Source organism: Heterocephalus glaber, unplaced genomic scaffold (assembly GCF_053883595.1).
Source record: "Heterocephalus glaber isolate CG9 unplaced genomic scaffold, H.glaber_assembly_v1.0 deba00001463, whole genome shotgun sequence".
NCBI lineage: Eukaryota > Metazoa > Chordata > Mammalia > Rodentia > Bathyergidae > Heterocephalus > Heterocephalus glaber.
This window is the reverse complement of record NW_028258310.1, coordinates 13,012,459-13,033,301: the sequence shown is the minus strand read 5'-3', so window position 1 is coordinate 13,033,301 and position 20,843 is coordinate 13,012,459. Positions and strand designations below refer to the sequence as shown.

General features: G+C 36.1%; 1 protein-coding gene across 2 annotated transcripts in view; it reads left to right on the top strand.

Moving 5' to 3' along the window:
* Window positions 1-20,843, top strand: part of Stk32a (serine/threonine kinase 32A) — a 129,553-nt gene that overhangs the window by 48,992 nt on the left and 59,718 nt on the right. For both annotated transcript variants that reach the window (XM_004854357.4, XM_021266170.2), the window contains exon 5: window positions 20,293-20,466. In XM_004854357.4, the coding sequence (XP_004854414.1) occupies window positions 20,293-20,466 (174 nt within the window). The remainder of the gene's footprint in view (window positions 1-20,292; window positions 20,467-20,843) is intronic.

The window sequence follows — 20,843 nt, the reverse complement described above, 5'->3', positions numbered from 1 at the left end:
GAAAAGGCCCAAATCCATGCAATTAAGAATGAAAAGGGTGATATCACAACAGACCCAGCAGAAATCCAGAGGATCATCAATACCTTCTTCCAGAACCTATATGCCAATAAGATGGAAAACACAGAAGAAAAGGACAAATTCCCAGATACATATGAATTACCAAAGTTGAACGAAGAAGACCTAAAAATTCTGAACAACCCAATATCAACCAATGAAATTGAAAATGTAAAAACTTATCAACTAAGAAAAGCCCAGGCCCTGATGGCTTCATTGCTGAATTTCACAAGACATTTAGAGAGGAACTACTGCCACTACTGTTTAAACTCTTCAATGAAATTGAAAGGGAAGCAATACTCCCAAATTCATTCCTGGAAGCAAGCATCACCTTGATCCCCAAAGCAGAGAAAGACCCAACCGAAAAGGAGAACCATAGGCCAATCTCACTAATGAAGACAGATGCAAAAATCCTTACTAAGATCCTGGCAAATAGAATGGAGAACATCATCAAGAAGATCATACACCCTGATCAAGTGGGATTCATCCCAGGGATGCAGGGATGGTTCAACATACGCAAATCAATCAATGTAATCCACTATATCAATAGAGCCAAGGACAAAACGCATATGATTATCTCCATAGACTCAGAGAAAGCATTTGACAACATTCAACACGCATGTATAATAAAAACCCTACCAAAAAATTGGAATAGGCGGTCTCTATCTCAATCAGATAAAAGCCATCTATGAAAAACCAACAGCCAATATCATACTAAATGGTCAAAAACTGAAATCCTTCACACTAAAATCAGGAACAAAACAAGGATGTCCACTGTCACCACTCTTGTTCAATATAGTTTTGGAGACATTAACCATAGCAATTAGACAAGAGAAAGAAATAAAAGGAATGAAGATAGGAAATGAAGAAGTCAAATTGTCATTATTTGCAGATGACATGATACTCTATATAGAAGACCCCAAGGACTCCACCAAAAGTCTTCTAGACTTAATAACCAAATTCAGTAGAATAGCTGGAAAGAAGGTCATCACACAAAAATCAATAGCTTTCCTCTTCATGAACAACAGACTCACTGAGAGAGAAATAGGGAAAATAATTCCTTTCACAATAGCATCCAAAAAACTGAAATACCTAGGAATCAACCTAACAAAAGACATCAAAGACCTCTTCTCTGAAAACTATAGCACTCTGAAAAGAGAGGTTGAAGATGATGTCAGAAAATGGACAGACATCTCCTGCTCCTGGGTAGGAAGGCTTAATATAGTGAAAATGGCCATACTTCCAAAACTGCTATATAGATTTAATGCAATTCCAATTGGGATCACAGCAGCATACTTCACGGACCTTGAGAAAACAATCCAAAAATTCATTTGGAACAAGAAGAGACCCAGAATAGCAAAAGCAATTCTAGGTAACAGAGACGTGGCAGGGGGTATCACAATCCCGAACCTGCAACTATACTACAATGCTACTGTGATAAAAACAGCATGATACTGGCAAAGAAACAAACCTGAGGACCAGTGGAACAGATTAGAAGATGCAAAAACAACGCCAGACACACTCAGCCATCTCATCTTTGATAAAGGAGCCAAATACCCTCACTGGAGGAAAGATAGCCTCTTTAATAAATGGTGCTGGAAAAATTGGATTTCAACTTGCCAAAGATTAAAACTAGACCTATATCTCTCGCCATGCACTAAACCAAAATTGAAATGGATTAAAGAACTAAATATTAAAATAGAAACTCTGAACCAGTTGGAACAGAGGTTAGGTAGAACTCTTGAAGACATTGGTATAGGAAAAGATTTTATGAACAAAACCTCAGTTGCCCATGAACTAGCACAAACAATCAACAAGTGGGATCTCTTCTTATTAAAAAGTTTCTGCACAGCAAGAGAAACCACCAGCAGTGTGAAGAGACAACCCACAGTGTGGCAAAAAATCTTCACCTGCTCTTCCTCAGACAAAGGTCTACTATCTCGAATCTATAAAGAACTTAAAAAGATCAGACCTCCCAAATTTAAAGACCCAATCTGAAAATGGGCATCTGAAATGAACAGACATTTCTCAGACAAAGAAGTAGAAATAGGGCTGGGGATTTAGCTCAGTGGTTTCGCTGCCTGGTGCACAAGCTCAAGGACCTGAGTTCAATCCCTGGTACCAAAAAAAAAAAAAAAAACAACATAGTAGAATTAGCAAATAAATACATGAAAAATTGTTCAACGTCACTGGTCATTCAAGAGATGCAAATGAAAACAATGCTGAGATTCCATCTCACTCCAGAAAGAATGGCTGCTATCAAGAATTCAACCAATAACAAATCCTGGCGCAGCTGTGGGGAAAGAGGAACCCTGCTCCACTGCTGGTGGGAGTGTAGACTGGTGCAACCACTGTGGAAATCAGTATGGAGATACCTCAAAGAACTAGGACTGGAAGTCCCATTTGACCTCACTATTCCACTGCTAGGGATCTTCCCCAAAGAATTAAAAGAATCATGCCACAGTGATATATGTGCACCCATGTTCATAGCAGCACAGTTTGTGATAGCTAAAACTTGGAAACAGCCCAAATGCCCATCAACTAGAGAGTGGATAAAGAAAATGTGGTTTTTTTAATAAAATGGAGTACTACTCAGCCATAAAAAATGAGAAATTAGAGACATGCGTAGCTAAGTGGATGCACATTGAGGTGACACTCTTATGTGAAATAAATAAGACACACATGTATAAACACCGAATAGTTTCTCTGGCGTGAGAAACTGAAAGGATAAATAAGGACTAAATGTATAATAGGTAATGTGAAATAGGAAGAAAAGAGGCAAAGGGGAAGGAAGTGGGAGGAATAGGGGAAAGGATAGAAGGGAATGGGATTAATATGAGAAAATGGAAAAATAGGAACAAAATCTTTGTAAATAGGGAGGAGTGGAGGGGTTGAAGTGAGGGCTGGGCAAGGGTGAAAAATGACAACCAAGAGAGACTATGTAAAGGTGCAAATTTCCAATGATGAATGTCATTATATTGTATACCTAAAATGTACCAATGATTAGAATGAATAATCGATAATGCAAAATAGGAAGAAAAGGTCCAAAGGGGTAGGGGTAGTGGGAGGGGCAGGGGAAAGGAAAGAAGGGAAAGGAAAAATGCTGATAAATGGAAAAAATGGAAATAAAGTCTTTGTAAATAGGGAAGGGTGGAGGGGGTGAAGGGAGGGCTAGGAATGGGGGAAAATAAGAACCAAGATGCATTATATAAAGGTACAATTCCCAATGAGAAATGTAATTGTGTTGTATGCCTAAAATGTACAAATAAAAGAATTTAACAAAAAAACCACAAGTGACTCAGGTGCATCTTTCTGGCAAAGAGTACTCCATTGTGAGTTGTGTACATGAGCCACTTCCGCACAAGGAATGTAAATGTTATGTATTGCAAACGTGCACGAAAAAACAAGGCAATCAAGAAATGGAGAGGGAGAAAAGGAAAAGGGGATGATAAAATGCAGTACAGATGTATTATGTACATGTACCAGTTCCCTGCAAAGAATGTAAACATGTACTGCAAACGTGTACTAATAAAAAATAAAAATAAAGTTAAAAAAAGAAAGGGTTGGCCTTAGGTGGAAATAAGAAATTTCTTTCATTTCACTCCAGAAAGAATGAAGGCTGTCATCAAAAAATCAACCAATAATAAATGCTTTCAGAGCTGTGGGGATAAAGGAACCCTTCTCCAGTGTTGGTGGGAGTGTAGACTGGTGCAACCACTGTGGAAATCAGTGTGGCGATTCCTCACAAACTAAAGCTAGAGGTTACATCTGACCCAGATGTTCCCCTCTAGGTATCTTCTGAAAGAATTAAAAACATCATACCACAGCAATATATGCACATCCATGTTCATGGAAGCAAAGTTTGTAATAGCTAAATCTTGGAAACAACCCAAATGTCCATCAACTGGTGAATGGATAAAGAAGATGTGGTTTTTTTTTTTTTATATATAACAAAGTACTGCTGAGCCTTAAAGAAGGATAAACTTGAGACTTTTATAGGTAAATGGATGCACCTAGAGACCATACTTTGAAGTGAAATAAATCAGATACACATGTTTAGATATTGGATTGTTTCTGTTATGTGAGAAACCAAAGAGTAATTAAGAACCACAATAGGTGATAGATAATAGGAAATAAGAATAATATGTTCAAATGGGAAGAGGAACAAGGGAAAGAGAGAAGGAAGAGAAGGGAGGAATAAGAATAAAAAAATAATTAAGAATGGAAGGGAAACAATAGAAACAATGTTTTGTAAAGGGAAAGGGGAAGAAGGATTGAAGGGAAGGGAGGGGAATAAGAAATAAAAAAGAATTAAGATATAATATGTACAGGAACAAATTCCCTATGATGAATGTGTTCATTATGTATGTTAAAAGTGTACCAATAAAATTAATGTTATAAAACTAAAAAGAAAAGAAAAGGAAGCAGGATATGTAAGTGTATATGGGGCATATCTGGCTTTATTGGCAGGGAGATGAACTAGTCATTGCCTCTATGTCCCCCATGATATATGAAGAAAGAAGTTGTGAAGTGAATGAATGTGTGTAATTAATAGAGAATTTTGTGAGTATCCATTTGAGTCTGGTAGTTATAAATTTAAAGTGAAAGCAATAACCACAGTTTTGTGTTTTTCACATTCAATTGCCCCTGATAGATGCTGGTTTGTTTTGGTTGCTGTTTTAAAGCGCGTTGGTGGGTTTAACCAGGGTTAGAGTTTAACTTGGTGAGGTAAGCACATTATGGGCTTGGAAAGCATAGCTTCAGGAAGCAGACTCAAGACTTGGACTCCTAGGAAGACTTATGGAAACCATCATATGTATCATACATCATATGTATCATATGTCTTTGATGATTATTACTTTTAAAGTGCTATACTAAAATATTATGTGCGTAATCTATCTCTTCAAATACATTTTCTGTAAGATAAGAATTGTATTTGTTTCCTTATAAATATGATGAATGAAAGCTGATGAATGAAAGGTGTCATTTGTTGCCAGAACCACAAAAACAGAAAGTCCTGGCAAATTTGTAATCCAACTTTCACACCCTCCCCACCATATCTCTAAGACCCGCTAGGTTAGCTTATGTTTCATTTTAATGTTACTTTTATAAGTACTTTTACCTCTATCTCTAAAACCAAACATTTAAAAGTTAAATACAACTGTAAATTAACTTTACATAACCATTTAACATGATAAGTTTTGACTCATCTCTTAAAACAGAATCATTACTTACAATTTTGTTACACTCTCGTCTGAGAAGAACCATTTTTCCTGTGTCCCTGCTTTCCTGATAGAGTTTCAACTGCTAGGTATCAGTGATAGTGATAGATAGTAGAGCTCCTGAGATAAGAGTGAGGTGAGAATGATCAGGGCATGGGGCTGGGGATTTAGCTCAGTGGCACCACGCCTGCCTTGCAAGTGCAAGCTCCTGAGTTTGATCCCCCGTAGCAAAACAAAACAAAACAAAACAAGAATGATCAGTGCATGTCTGAAGATGCCATTAGCCTAGTTCAGCTACAGGGAACAACTCAGGGGGAGGGAAGTTGGGAGCATTAAACACAAGGGCATGAAGGGTAAAGTAAGGATCTGTGTGTTTGGTACTGATGCTGGGAAGTTCCCCCCAGCCCTGGAATTCTGAGAGGTGTGTACCTTGGTCAGTAAGAAAATAAATTGCCTTTTTGGCTGGAGAAGCAGAAGGGTGGACAGTACACTGTGCCAGAAGGACAGTCTGTCTCTCCACTCTAGAGAAAGGACAGTCAACAAGTGTGACTCGGCATGTTCTGCACCCCTCCACCCCAGCCAGGGCACTCTGTATCACAAGAGGCAGTTTCCAGTTGCTTCGAGGCCTCGGGCTCACCAGTGTAGATTGGTCTCTCTACAGTTGGACTGAGTGTCGTGGAGTGCAAGAAGTATTGACTTCTAACACCTTTTTTTTCTTTTGCTGAACCCTTTGATGAACCCCATGGGTGAGAAACTGATTTAATTATTCCTCATCATCTGAGCGTGTGTCTTGGCTTTTCCATTTAAATGGGGAACAAGACGACGTTATTCCCCTTTGCCTGTTTACTGGCTTGCTTATTCTCTGAGGTAACCGCTTCAAGAGATTCTGTAAAGAGTAATAATAGCCAAACTTCCCCTTGGAGAGACTTCATAAATAGCATCTCAGAGCTGGTACACATGAGCTGATGGATCACAAAGTACTATTCAAAGCTCTGTCCAGAGAAAAGTCAGGGCTTCACAAAATCAACTATGACATCAGAACATCAGAAAAATAATCTGCAGCCTGTTATGTGATTTTTTTAAAAAATCACACACTATCTTTTCCATTGCATGAATTGCAAATTTTTGTACATTTTATTTGAGACAACAGTTTATGGCTTAAATCATGCAAGTATGTATATTAGTTTCTGTGAGGTTTTTACGATCCCTGTAATCACATTTAGATCCTGCTGTTAGTGTCTGTCATAGTATCCTGTACTTTTCTTTTGCTACATATTTATTTGTGCAGTTATGCATTTGTCTTTTATAGATGATTTGATACATGTCCTTTACTCCCTTATTTTCAGCATTTTGGACAAGGACATGAGTAACAAATGTTTGTAAAATGGTTATTGAATAAACGAATGCTCATTTATGTACCAAGCTATGTGACAGGGGCTCCTGATGGATACAGAGATGAACAAGGCACAAAATTCTCAAATTATTTAGTTAAATGAGGAATTGAGGTGAAAAAATATTAGTGGTGATGATAAAATATTATGCAGTATAGCCTTCTCCTGCTGAGTTCTATATTGGAAAACTTATCTGAGTGCCGTGGAAGTGCAGAGGAGAAAACAGTGAGGGATGTCCTCTGATTTACATTTGGCAAGGAGAGGTCAGGAAGGACTAAGCTAAGAGGAAATAAGTCAGATCAACTCAGAGAGTTACGTAAAGATTTCTTCTAGGCTGGGGATTTAGCTCAGTGGTTCCGCCGCTTGCCTTGCAAGTGCAAGGTTCTGAGTTCGATCCCTGGTACCAAAAAACAAAATGACTTCTTACTAAAATGGAAGTTGTTACTAACTTTTCTAATACCATTATATATATAATTTTAATTCATTCTCTCCACTGTTCAAAGGGAACTATCTAAACTATAAGTTATTAGTGTTTGTGGGTTTTAGTTATATAGCTGTTTAATCTGGATAAACACAAGATACACAAAAGTGGGTGAAGTCATTTATATATGCTTTGCTAAAGGAATTTAAGGTGCATTTTTCCTTGGAAAAATTTGTAAGGCACTAAGGAGCTAGATAAGTAAGTGCTTTATATATTCCAAAACTTCTTGGTCTACTAATGGGTTTTTCTGAAGTTAAAAATGCCTGGAAATCTGACAGCATACTTTAGAGAGACAGACTGTGGCAAAACAGGCACTGTCATTTGGAAATTCAAAATGATACACATTCTAAGGGGATAGAAAAGGAGAAAGTGTACAAATCTTTGCCCTCAGTTTTCCTGAATTTTTATCCTAGCAAACACACTTCTAGAAAAATACAATAAAATTAGATTGGCAAGATTATCAAAAGACATATACATGAGGTTTTTCTTTGTTGCACTATCTGTATCTGCAATAGGAAAAGCCTAGAAACAGCCTGAATGTCCATGGGTAAACGTGTGGTGCACATGAACTGCAGCACACACATCTGAGAAAAGGAATGACAAATTTCTCCCTGTGCTAGTATGGTCTGTTCTCCAAAATATACTGCTAAGTGAAATGTGACTTCAAATGTATCTGTAGAATTTACACAATCCTGTTAAAATCCTAGCTGGCTTCTTTGCAAATATTGATAAACTGATTTTAAAATTCACATAGGAATTCAAAAGATCCAAAAATTTAAAAATTTAAGGAACATCTAAAACAATCTTAAAAAGGAAGAATGAAGTTGGAGGGCTCATACTTAATTTGAAAACTAATTACAAAGCCACAGAAATCAAGACAAGGTGATATTGGTATAAAAATAGACGTATGACAGAATTGAGAACCTGCTTCTCAATTAGTATAGTCAACTAACTTTTAACCAGTGTGCCAAGATGATTCAGGGAGGAGAATATAGTCTGTTCGACAAATATGGTATGACAACTAGATATACAAAGGCAAAAGAATGAAGCCATATACAAAAATTAACTCCAAATGAATAAGGGTATATAAATGTAAGAGCTAAGTATATGAAACTCTTAGAAGAAAATGTAGAAATAGTTTCTCAAGACTTTGTATTAAATAATTGTTTCTTAGGTATGACATAAAAAGATAAATTGAACACCATCAAAATTTAAAACTTTTACCCCTCAAAACCACTACCAAGAAATGAAGACACCCCAGAGAATAAGAGAAAATATTTGCAAATTGTATGTCTGGTAAGAAACTTGCATCTAAACTATACAAAAGATAAATATAACTCAATACAAGAAATAATTTTATTTTAAAAAGAATTAAAAATCTAAATAGATATTTTTCAAAAATGATAAATAAATATCCTATAGACATATAAAAAGATGCTCAAAATTACTGAACATTAGAGAAATGCAAATCAAAACCACAGTGAGATACTGCTTCACACAAATTAGGATGGCTACTATTTTAGAAATAGAAAATAATAAGTGCTGGGAAAAATGTGGAGGATTTGAAAACCTTGTCCATTCAGGAATGTAAAATGGTACAGCCATTACAGAAAACAGTTTGGCAGTTCTTCAAAAAATTAGGCATAGAGTTACCATATGATGCAGGTCCACTTTTAGATACATACCTCAAATAATTGAAAGGAGGGATTCAAATAGATACTTGCACAACAAAGTTCTTAGCATATTATGCACAATAGCTAAAAGATGAAAACAACACAAATGTCCATCAAGAGATAACAATATTTGTTACATGCATATAGCAGAATTTTATTTGGCCTTACAAAAGAATGAAATTCTGATATATGCTAAAACATAGATAAACCTTAAAAACATCATGCTAATGAAATAAGCTAGACATAAAAGGACAAATATTATATGATTCCACATCCATGAGATGCCCAGAACAGAAAAACTGATACAGACAGAAAAAAGCAGTAGAGGCTATCAGAGGATGGGAAGATGGAGGAATGGTGAGTTATTATTGAATGTGTAAAGATTCTTTTAGCAGTGATAAAAAAAAGTTCTGGAAATAGTGATGATGGTTGCTCATTACAAATATACTGAATATCATGGACTGTACCCTTAAGATGAGATGGTAAATTTTATATTGTGTATTATTTTACCATAGTAGAATATATATAGTAAAAAGTCTCAATGTGGGAAAGAAAGAGAGGAGACAGAAGGATAGACGTGAGACACCAGTGTCTCACCAAGATACTCAGTGTACCCTGTTTTGCAGTTTTGCCTTTGGAAAAATTTTAAATGTTTCGTATGACCATAAAACATATTAAATTTTAAAAACTATCCCAAAACTGGAATGAAAAGTGAAACCAATGAACCTAAGACCATTGTGTATCTCGTATATCTAGCTAGTAGCAATATCCCAGAATGAACTATTCCAAATCATTTTAGGGCTGGGGATTTAGCTCAGTGGTTTCAGCGCCTGCCTCACAAGTGCAAGGTCCTGAGTTTGATCCTGGGTACCAAAAAAAAAAAAAAAAAAATTCAAAAAAAAATCCAGATCATTTTAAAATGATCACTTTGATGTATATCAGTAGTGGAAAATATCCTAATGACAAAAAAGAACAGCAAAAATATCTTAAAGGGTTTTCAGTAATTGTTTTATTAGAAGCAATGTTGCTATTCTGACAGTGTGTGTGTGTGTGTGTGTGTGTATGTGTGTGTGTGATATGAGATAAAGCATACAAGTATTTATATTGTTGTCAAAATTTTGAGAACCAGGATTTTCATTGAGGGTGAATCGAGTTACTGGGTAAAATATGAAGTTAAAAATATCAGTAATCTGGAACATAAATTGAAGGTAGTATTATGAAATTTATGATATATTTATCTTGTTATGTTTTTGTGTATATAGGTACATTGCAGTTATACCTATGTTTCTATAGCTGCAAACACTTCTATTACCCAGATTGTCTGGTACAAAAACTATACAAAATAGCCACAACATGTTTTCATAGTACATTCATTAAGCTATCAAAATTTGCTGTCATGTCAAAATAATGCATGATCCTACTTGGCTAATGAGCAGACATTAATGATTATATAACAATAAGGAAGAGACCATCAAACCTATCAGTTCATTATAATATATATTTTTTAATTATATTGATTTTTTATATTTTCAGGAAATTAATATATCATTTTGAAAAATGGTAAATAGAGTAAGGAATTAAACATTTGTTTTACTTGCTGTATAGAAACTGGGCCTTAGAGTAACCAAATAATTGATGAAATCATGTTTCTCCTTATAAAAGTACTTCAGCTAAAACATAAAGGAGAACTGATAGAATCCAAATACCACTCCTGAGGAATGTTTGGTTGTAGTCAGTGATGATAACACTTATTAATTTTCTACCTCCTAATCAGACCACACAATATCAGCTGTAAAGCCAATACATAAATCTAACTTGAAACTAAGCAAGCCTTTAGATATAGCCACCAATTTTCACAAAATATAGAGAGTGGTGGAACATGTCGAGAAATATGGTATGAATGCAATTCATGAATGTCCGGACTGGAAATGCTGCAGTAGCCAGCAAATAATTTGGTTTCTTGACAAAAATTGGGGGAAAAAAGAAGAGTTGGTCAGAGAAGCTACAGATAAAAATGATTGAAAAGGCATCTTGTTCGAGTCCATTTGTAGGACTCAAATATTTTATGAGTTCCTTTTAAGGAACATTTGGATATCAGGGAAATGTGAACATTGCCTGTTCATGTGATGAAAACTATCAGCATGTTACATATTATAATTTGTATATATTATATACAAATTAGAAGCTGAGGAATTTTATAGCTTCTTTCCTGGTCAGTCAACCCACATTGGATATGAGTAGAAGGAAATACTTTTTTATGTTTATTTGGATTTTAAAATATAAAATACAATAAAAATAACTTACCACTGGCTGGGGATTTAGCTCAGTGGTTTCGCCCCCTGCTGCGCAAGCGCAAGGATCCGAGTTCGATCCCTGGTACCAAAAAAAAAAAAAACTTACCACTTAGATAACTGAATTTTTTGCAAAAAAATTCTGTACATACACCAAAATATATGTAGAAAATGTCTGTTTTCTCTTCAATATATGCAGTATATGTATCCTTTTAAGCATATTCTATTTATGTATACCAAGCATCTACATACTTTAGTATGAACATTGTTAAACGTTTTTAGTATAACTAGTATACTAAACATTGTTTATACTACACTTTCTTTTGTCTTCATAATATAATATCATAGAAATATTTTCGTGTCAGAGTATAGATCTGTACAATTTTTAAGGCTTCTATATAGTCTATAGCATGAATTTACCGTAATTTATTTGCATGTTCTCATATTGAGGGGATGTAATGTGTATCCGTGTAAGTACCTCCTGGCATACTTTTCAAGTGTATCCATAATGAAAGTCACTTCCAATGAAATGACAGGGTCAAAAGCCATACGCTTTTAAAAAATATATTTCTGGGCCAGGGATTTAGCTCAGTGGTTTCGCTGCCTGCTGCGCAAACACAAGGACCTGAGTTCGATCCCTGGTACCAAAAATAAATAAATAAATAAATAAATAAATAAATAAATAAATAAATAATATATTTCTAAATTGTCTTCAAAGGAAGTCATCAAATTGCCCTCCATCCAGAATATAGAAGAGCACCTGTTTTCCACATCCTCACCAACAGAGGTTTTCCCCAAGCCTTGATGGGAATGTTCTCACTTCCATACATTCAGAAGTAAAAATCATGATGCAGTTGCTGAGGACTGCTTCCTCTAAACTTTCAGCAGAGAATTTACATTATTGGCTCAACTTGGTCCCAGTGTTATCCAAGACATTAACTTTTCTTTTACCTCAGATTGTGATACTTTGGCATTTCAGTTAAAATAACTCAAACTGAACAAGTATCATTCATATAGACTATTGAAATCTGCCTTTTGCAAACCTTGGATTTTCTTTGTTGTCCTGGTAAATTATATGAGATAATACCATTTTTAAAATGACTTTCACATTAGATACAACTTTGAGAATTGTTCCAGAACCACAAGAAAATATGAAGAACCATTGCTCCAGGAAAAGGCTTTAAAATTTTTAATTTGTACTTAACTAATAGGTCAGTTTACTCAAATCTCCTCCTCGTCCAGTCCTCAGGGATCTCTTCTCATAAAGGCTAATGATTTTCCTAAGCTAGGAAAAAAAAAAGCCTGCTGCGAGCATTCTCCATTCAATGTCTGAAAAAAAAAGATGAACTGTTCTATAGTTTAGTACCAGGGCAAAGCTGGTTCTTTAAAACTCTTCTATGGAGACCCTGGCTGAAGATCAAAAATGTCCCACCACTGGAATGAGACCAATGGGGAGGCATAAAAATTGAATTTTGAGAAATGAATCGAAGGGCTTTTCAATAATTATTTTATTTCTGGCAGGATTTTTTTATACACTTTGGATGCTGTTTATCTCATAGATTTTATTGGCCATTGTATGTACAGTGTGTGTGTTAACTGCAGGGGTTTGGACATAATCCTGGCTTCACAATTTTCTAACTTGGTGTCATCGGGCTGGTATTTAGCTTCTTTATACTATAATCTCCCTTTCCCTTCTGCAACATCCTTTTTTAAAGAACAATTTTATTTTGGTGTATTTTACATAACAGAAAATTCATCCATTTCAAGTACACATCTTACTAAGTGGTGCAATCTTACCCATAAATCAATCATAGAGCCTTTTCTTTTTCTACTAAGATCTCTCATGGACATTTACAATTAATCCCTATTTTCACCCTGAGCCTGAAGCAACAATGCATCTATTTGGTCCCTATAAATTTTCCCCTTGGCTATGGGCAAAGCTCAGTGGTAAAGAGCTTGCCTGGCATGCATGAGACCCCTGGGCTCGATCTTCAGCAGCAAACAACAAGAACAAGAAGAAAAACAAAAACAAAACAGTAACCAAATATATATTTTCCCGTTCTGGCAATTTCATGTTAATGGAATTATAAATACATAGTATTCTATCTGGCTTCTTTCATTCAGCATAATGTTTATGGTGTTCATGCATGTTATAGCATGTTTGTATAGCTGACTCATTTTTAATGCTGAATAATATTTCATGGTAAGGCTATTCCATATTTTGTCTTTCCATTTACCAGCTGATGAAGCATTTAGCTTCTGTCCAGCTTTTAGCAATTGTGAATAATGAAGCAGTGAATATTTGTGTACAAGTCTTTGCATAGATGTATGTTTTTATTTCTCTTGAGTAGACACATAAGAGTGGAATTGCTGTGGGATAAGGTTTTTTATGTTCAACTTTTTGACAAACTAACAGACTATTTTCCAAAGTGACAGTACAATTTTTATTCACATCAGTGAAGTATGAGGACTACCTTTTCTTTATATACTAGCCAACATTTGTTATTGTCTGTCATGTTTACTATAGTCATTTAGAAGGGTGTGAAATTTGTAGTTTTAGTTTGCAATTTTCCAATGACTAATGATGTTCAGTATCTTTTTATGTATATCTTCTTTAGTAAATTGTGTGTTCATGGGCCAGGGATTTAGCTCAGTGGCACTGCACCTGCCTCACAAGTGCGAGGTCCTGAGTTTGATCCCCGGTACTGGGAAAAAATTGTGTGTTCCTGTCTTTTGCCTATTTTTGATTGGATTATCTTATGGCTGAGTTGTACTAGTTCTTTATAAATTCTGAATATAATCACTTAACATTTATGTATTTTGGAAATATTTTCTACCAGACTGTTGCTTTTCTTTTTATTTTCTTGTGTCTTTCCTTTCCTTCTTCTTTTATTTTTTCTTATTCTTCCTTCTTATTTTTGTGGTGCTAGGCATAGAACAGGGCTTCATGAATGCCAGGCAAGCACTCCAGTACTGAGCTACATTCCTTGCCCATTTAAATGCTGTCTTTTGAAGTGCAAAAGTTTTGAATTTTGATTAAAGTCTAATTTAATTTGTCAATTTTAAATGGACTATGCTTTTGTTATTATATCTAACTTTTGCATAATCCATGGTTTGAAAGATTTTATTTTTATGTTTTATACTAAAACTTTTATTGTTTTTATACTTATGTTTATAATTCATTAGAATTAATTGTTATATATGGCATATAAGCCCAATTTCATCTTTTTTTCATGTTCATATCTAATTGTCTCAGCATCATTTCTTAAACACTTCCTGGCACCTTTGTCAAGAATCATAGAGCTATAAAAATAAAAATTTACTTCTAGACTCAATTCTGTTCCATTGACATGTATGTTTGTACTTAGGCCAGCAGTACACTTTCTTCATAATATTTATTGTATTTTTAAAAACTTAGAAGTGAAAGTTCTCAAAACATTTTTGTCTATACTGGATGTTTGCACTTTCTTATAAATTTTAGAATCTGTTCACCAATTATGCAAAAACAAAAATCCACCAGAAGTTCTACTAGGATTTTGATAAAGATTTCATTGACTGTATAGCTCAATTTGAGTAAAGTTGATACAGTAAAAATACAGAATCTTCCAATCTATGGATGTAGAATGTTTCTCCCTTCTCATATCTTCTTTAATTTCACTAGGCAAAGTCTTGTAATTTTCAGTGTACAAATCTTGAGTGTTTTTGTTAAATTTCATTCTTAAATCCTTTTTCTTTTTTATGCTGCTGTGAATATAGTTGTATTCTTTTGTTCTTTTTTTTTTTTTTGTACTGGGGATCGAACTCGGGTCCTTGTGCTTGCGCAGCAGGCAGTGAAACCACTGAGCTAAATCCCCAGCCCTATAGCTGTATTCTTAATTTTCATTTTCATATTGTTCATTGCTTCTATAGAAAGACATGACTGATTTTTGTATATTGATCTTTATCTTGCAACTTTATTACACCAACTTACTAGTTCTAATAGTTTGTGATTACCTTATGTTTTTATATATGTTGTTGTGCTGTTTGTAATTAAGGGCAGTTTTACTTCTTCTTTTCAAATTTGGATGTCTTTTATTTTTCCTGTACTGGCTAAAAATGCCATTGCTAAAAGAAGTGAGAAGAGTTGTTCTTGCCTTGTTCCCAAAATTGGAGGGAAGGTGCTCAGTCTTCTCAGACCAGCTCGGTAGGGTTTATTGCAGGTGTCCTCGATCAAGTTGCAGAAGTTCCCTTATTTTTTTAATTTGCCAAGCACTTTTATCATGAGTGACTATTGGATTTTATCATAATTGCCTTTTGTATCTATTGAGAAGTTCATATGTTTTGTCTTTCGTTCTGTTAAAGATATACTGTCACTCGATTTAATCCCTTTTGGTCATGGTATGTAATTTTTTATGTTGATTCATTTCTATTGATGTATAAGGATTCTACATAGATTCTTATGATTAACAAAAATAGGGATGCTGCTGCTACCTTATAGTTGTGATAACACTCAAATGCAATAATGCACATGAAGTACTAGCATCATGTCTGACATGAATTGTGTTGACAATAAGAATCTTTATATTATTACCTCACATAAAGTAATAGGAAACATTTGTATAAAATAAATTGATTCCCTTCATACAACAGCTATATTACAGTCATGGGTGAAAAAAGAAAAGTAATTATAATAGTGGCTAACATTCATTGTTTGCTATCTCCCAGGTACTATTTTAAACACTTTGTATGTTTTAACTCAATCTTCCCAACAACCCTATAACCTATGCACCATCCTACATGAAGACACTAAGGGCTCTGTGACTTGCTCTAGTTATAAATAGTTAGAGAACTGGGATTTGAACACAAGTAATCTTGCTCCAGGGCCAAGTTCTTTACCACCATTTCATGTGCCATTCCTTGTGTGTTGTTCGAGCTAATGATGCATTTTCCTTTGCTTTGCTAGTCAAGGATATCAGAAGTGACTTTTGATCAGGTACAGTTCAAATGAGGGTTTGATGCAATAATTTTGCACTATGAAGTAGGCTTTCCTAGTGTCATGGTTTCCAAGATTCTTGTTTTACTGTAATCTGTAGCAAAAATGAATTTTTCATCACAACTCAGTAGCTGTTCTAATGAAACACACTATATTTAAAAACCAAAAATCATGTTACTGTAATGTGTTAATAGCATTTATCCTGTTATTCAAATGATTTTATTTCTTTTTAAAAATTCTTGTTACAATTAACCAAACTGCTTCATAATTCATTAATGAGCTATTTCACAATTTGAAAAGTGCTTCACTAGAGAATATGCTAGGTCTCTTCCAACCCTGAGTCAAATTCACTTCACAGCAGCTTTCATAAGACAGCTTCAACTATATAAGTGACTCCTTGAACTTGTTACCCTGCTTATTTCTAAAAGTCAAACCTGCACAATTTATATGAGACCCACCCAAAGCTTGTGTTTTAACTTTGATTTTATTCTTACTTTCTTTACTTCACTTATCAATTCATAGGTTTTTGCTCAATTTGTAGAATCTCTGTTTTAGGTAGCTTACAGAGTACTAAGGGTAAGAAAAAACAGACATGCATCCTTACGGCATATTGGGAAGAGGAGTTAATCTGAAGGCATACCAAAAGACATTTCCAAATTATGCTAAGTTCTGTGAATAAGATGTAACACTGCATGTAACAGTGGGACCTGATTATTGTGAAGTGTTATTTGGAGAAGTAACTAAAGCCGAGACTTCAAAGATGAACACAGCAGAACCAGGCAGTGGACAGTGCTGTGAAGCCAGGCATACGTTGGACCCGTTACAGGCTTCTGAGCCTGGAGGCCACTTGAACAACTAGTTGGGGAAGAAAGGAAATCTTCAAGATAAGGCTGGAAAGAAAAATAGGGCCAGACCAAATAGATTTCTATAGAACAGGGAAAGGCGATGAAGAGGTTTTAGAGGTTGGATAATATGATAAAACAGGTTAAAAAAAATAACTGCAGCAGAGTGGAGAATTGATTAGAGGTTCAAGATGAGATCTGAGAGAGAGGAGGGAGGGAGGAAGAGAGGGCAGGAAGGAGAGAGAAAGAAAGAGAGGTATATGCCCTTGCAGAAGTTAGTTGGTGGTCTTTTGTTATTCATTTTCTTTCTTACTGAGTACACTTCACAGTACATTTCACAGAGACTATGACCAAACTTGCTAATTTTAGAGCTATCAAGTAAGAAATGAGCCATGATATGGCATTCAAAAGAAAAGTTACAGAAGTACAACTCTTAGCTTATGTGATATATTGTTGAGGAACAAGGGAGTTGCTCTTTTATTTTAAAAATTGTATATGCACCAAATTGTATATGCTTACATATTTTTATTGAGTATAGTCCTTGCAAAGAAAATACTTATCTCTTTCTGAGTTTTAAGGATCTGAGATGGAGAGATTCAGATCTGATATGCTGAAGGAGAAATATGATTTTTAACAATCAAATTTGCCTCTATGGTTACAAAAATTAATATTTATACTAGCCAAGAAAAGCATGTTGGCTCTTGCCTCTGCCTCTTCTTTGATTAATAATCCCCTTGTGCAGTTGAACACTGTTGTTAACTTGTCACGACTGGCACCTTTGTCACTTTGTTCTCTGAATACAAATAGTTTAACCCACATCTCAGTAAAATGTTTGCTCATTTAGACTGAATTGAATGCAAACACTATTCCCCTTGGAGTTTAGTGAGTAATAGGAGAGGAGACCCCTGGTTTGCCCTGGACCTGGGAGCTCCTGATGATCAACCACACGGAGGAAATCAGATCCAGTGGGCATGCTGACCCAATCTGAGTAGGTTGATTCTGTTGCTACCTAGTTATGCTACAGTTAGCACTCTTTTTTCTTCTTCTTCTTTTGGTACTAAGCCCTTATTCATTTCACCATCCATACCCCATCTGCCACCCAGCCCCAAAAGATCTTGGTTACATCCTATACATAAACATCCTTTCTCTTATATTACCTGAGAGCAGCCTATGATGCAACAAGTTCCAGGCATGATTAGCTATTAACCAGTCCAAGGCTGCTTACTGAAAGACCTTGATGAACGTTAATGACTATACCTTGTATTGGTACAGTTAGGAGGATTGTGAATCAAATTGCATAGACCCAGAAATTAATCCTGGTGCCACCTAAACTGATAGCAGAGAGAGCCAGGTAGTCATTACATGCAGATAAAGCATGTGATTGCCTAAAAGTCAATAACAAGCACACATATCTCACATGTTTACAAAGCACTTCCTGTGGGTCTGTCTCTCTGAATTCCTCAAGACTTTAATTTCTGGCATCATCTTGTGAATCAGTCTTCATTGATAAAAAAAATTTTGTCTATTGAACAAATAAGCATTGGAGACTCTTAGTTTTCGTTAGACGTTAGACTATCACTGCTTCAGATTAATGCTTCACTGAATTTCTCACTTTTTTTTTTTGGTACCGGGAATAGAACTCAGGTCCTTGAGCCTGCAAGGCAGGCAGCGGAACCACTGAGCTAAATCCCCGGCCCCTGAATTTCTCACTTTTTAAATTTAATTCCCCTCCTTCTCCTTCAACACAGTGATAAACATAAAAAAGAAAACATACTGAGGAAGGTTGTCTTATCATTAATATTCTACACCTATTTCCTAAGCACAGAATTTGTCATTGGAAATTGGTATGCATTCTTTGTACTGCCCTCAGGCACTTATTTAATTCAAATAAAAGTGATCTCAGTGACCTTACATAAAAAGAAACATGTGAAAACAGTATTGATACTGAGAACTTTATTGTGACTAGAAATCATATCTGGGCTTTGAGCAAAACAAAATAAATCACTGCAACAGGAATGAGTTTTTACGGGAGGCTCTTTGCGCATAGCAGAGCTCAATTCTGCTCTCTGTGCTCATTTCCTCTGCCAATCCCTCAGCCCTTGCTCCTTCTACCAAGTCCGTGTCTGGTCACGTGTCCTGCTTGAAATCCTTCAGTGAGGCCCAAGGCCTACAGACTCGTGAATGGGCTCCACTTGTGGTACTCAGGCTCTGTCTTTCCCCCATATTCAAGCTCCCTCATTATACCTGTGGTTCCAGGAAATCCAGTTTCCTTTCCCATTCACAGGAGGTTCTCTTCAGTGTCTGTGCTTGAATACATGCTATTTTTTGCTTTCAGATGTCACTTTTACTCCTAGAGAACACTTTGTCTCTACCATATGTTAGGATTTTGACCTTGTGCAAGTCACTTAAACCATTCTGTGCCTTGATTTTCTCCTGTGTGATGCATTATGGGAGCCAACTGGGGGAAGGCCAACAGAGCCTGCCCCACCAAAGCCACTGGACAGAAACACCAGATGTTAGCTTTAGTTTGTAGTTACTGTTTTAACTACTGTCCTTCAAAATTTAGCTCAGGTTTCCTCTTTGGTGAGATGCTTTCCTTACTTCCCGATCCCCAACACTGAGTGTATTATTTCCTCTTACTGTTCACTTGCTTCTTTATTGCCCCTTTTATATCTTTGTCTTATTATTAATATGGGATATAAGTTTTTGAAATATTGGTTGAAAGTAAACTTACTAGTATGGAAAAAGGGATCTGAGTATGGTTCAAGGAGGCTTCAGAGTTCATATTTTACGGACCTCCAGCAACAGTATGGTTAAAATATGAACAATAAATGTATAAATGGGGTACTTCTTATTTCCTCAGCTTTATCACAGGGTGTTGGGTGAGATGAGAGCTTACTATACGCCAAGCCTGACAAGAAATATTGTACTCATCCCATTAATCCTTCACTATGATCCAATGTGGTAGATGTTTTTCTTATTCCTGTTTAGACATGAAGACACTGAGGGTCCAGGTCAGAGAGCTAGTGATAGACCATTTTCGCTCACAGAGATTAAGAGATTAAGCTAAATTCTTAGCTCAAGAACACCTGGCCCTGGTCTGTGAGGTCTCGTTTGCCTCTGGGACCCTGGTGTGTGTAAATCATTTGATGTTTCCTTTCCTTTCATTCGTTTTCTTTTTTGTGGTACTGGGGATCAAACCCAGGGCCTTGCACTAAGCTCCATCCTTAGCACTTTTTCGTTTATTTTGAGACAGAGTCTCACTATATTGCTAGGCTGGGTTCTGAGATGCGAGCCTCTTTCCTCAGCCTTCCAGAGTGCTGGGATTACAAGCATGTCATGTTTCTTTTTCTAATGTTACTCCAGGTATTCCTTCCAAGATGAAGAAGACATGTTCATGGTAGTGGACCTCCTACTCGGTGGAGACTTGCGTTATCACCTGCAGCAGAATGTCCACTTCCAGGAAGACACAGTGAAGCTCTTCATCTGTGAGCTGGCCATGGCCCTGGACTACCTGCAGAACCAGCGCATCATTCACAGGTCAGAGCCTAGAACTGAATGGGCAGGAGAGAGTCCATAACCTACTTCATTCAGCAAATCTTTGCTGAGCATGACATTTAATGCTCGTTTCATTCTTGCATCACTGACCTGAGGTAGGGTGACTATCCCCATTTTGCAGATTTTAAAAAAAGGCTGATCCCAGAGAAATTCTTTGGGGAGAAAATTTGAGTCTTCTAACATCTTCCTAGCTAATCTTGGTTGTGAACCTGACTGGATTAGAGACTGCTGGGTGCCGATTGTGAAGGCACTGACCTCATCAGTGAGTTAACCCAGTGCCGAATGGGCTGTTAGGAGCTGTTGAGACTGAGTTGGATGGGTGAGTCATTGACGCATGACCTTAGGAAATATATCTGGTC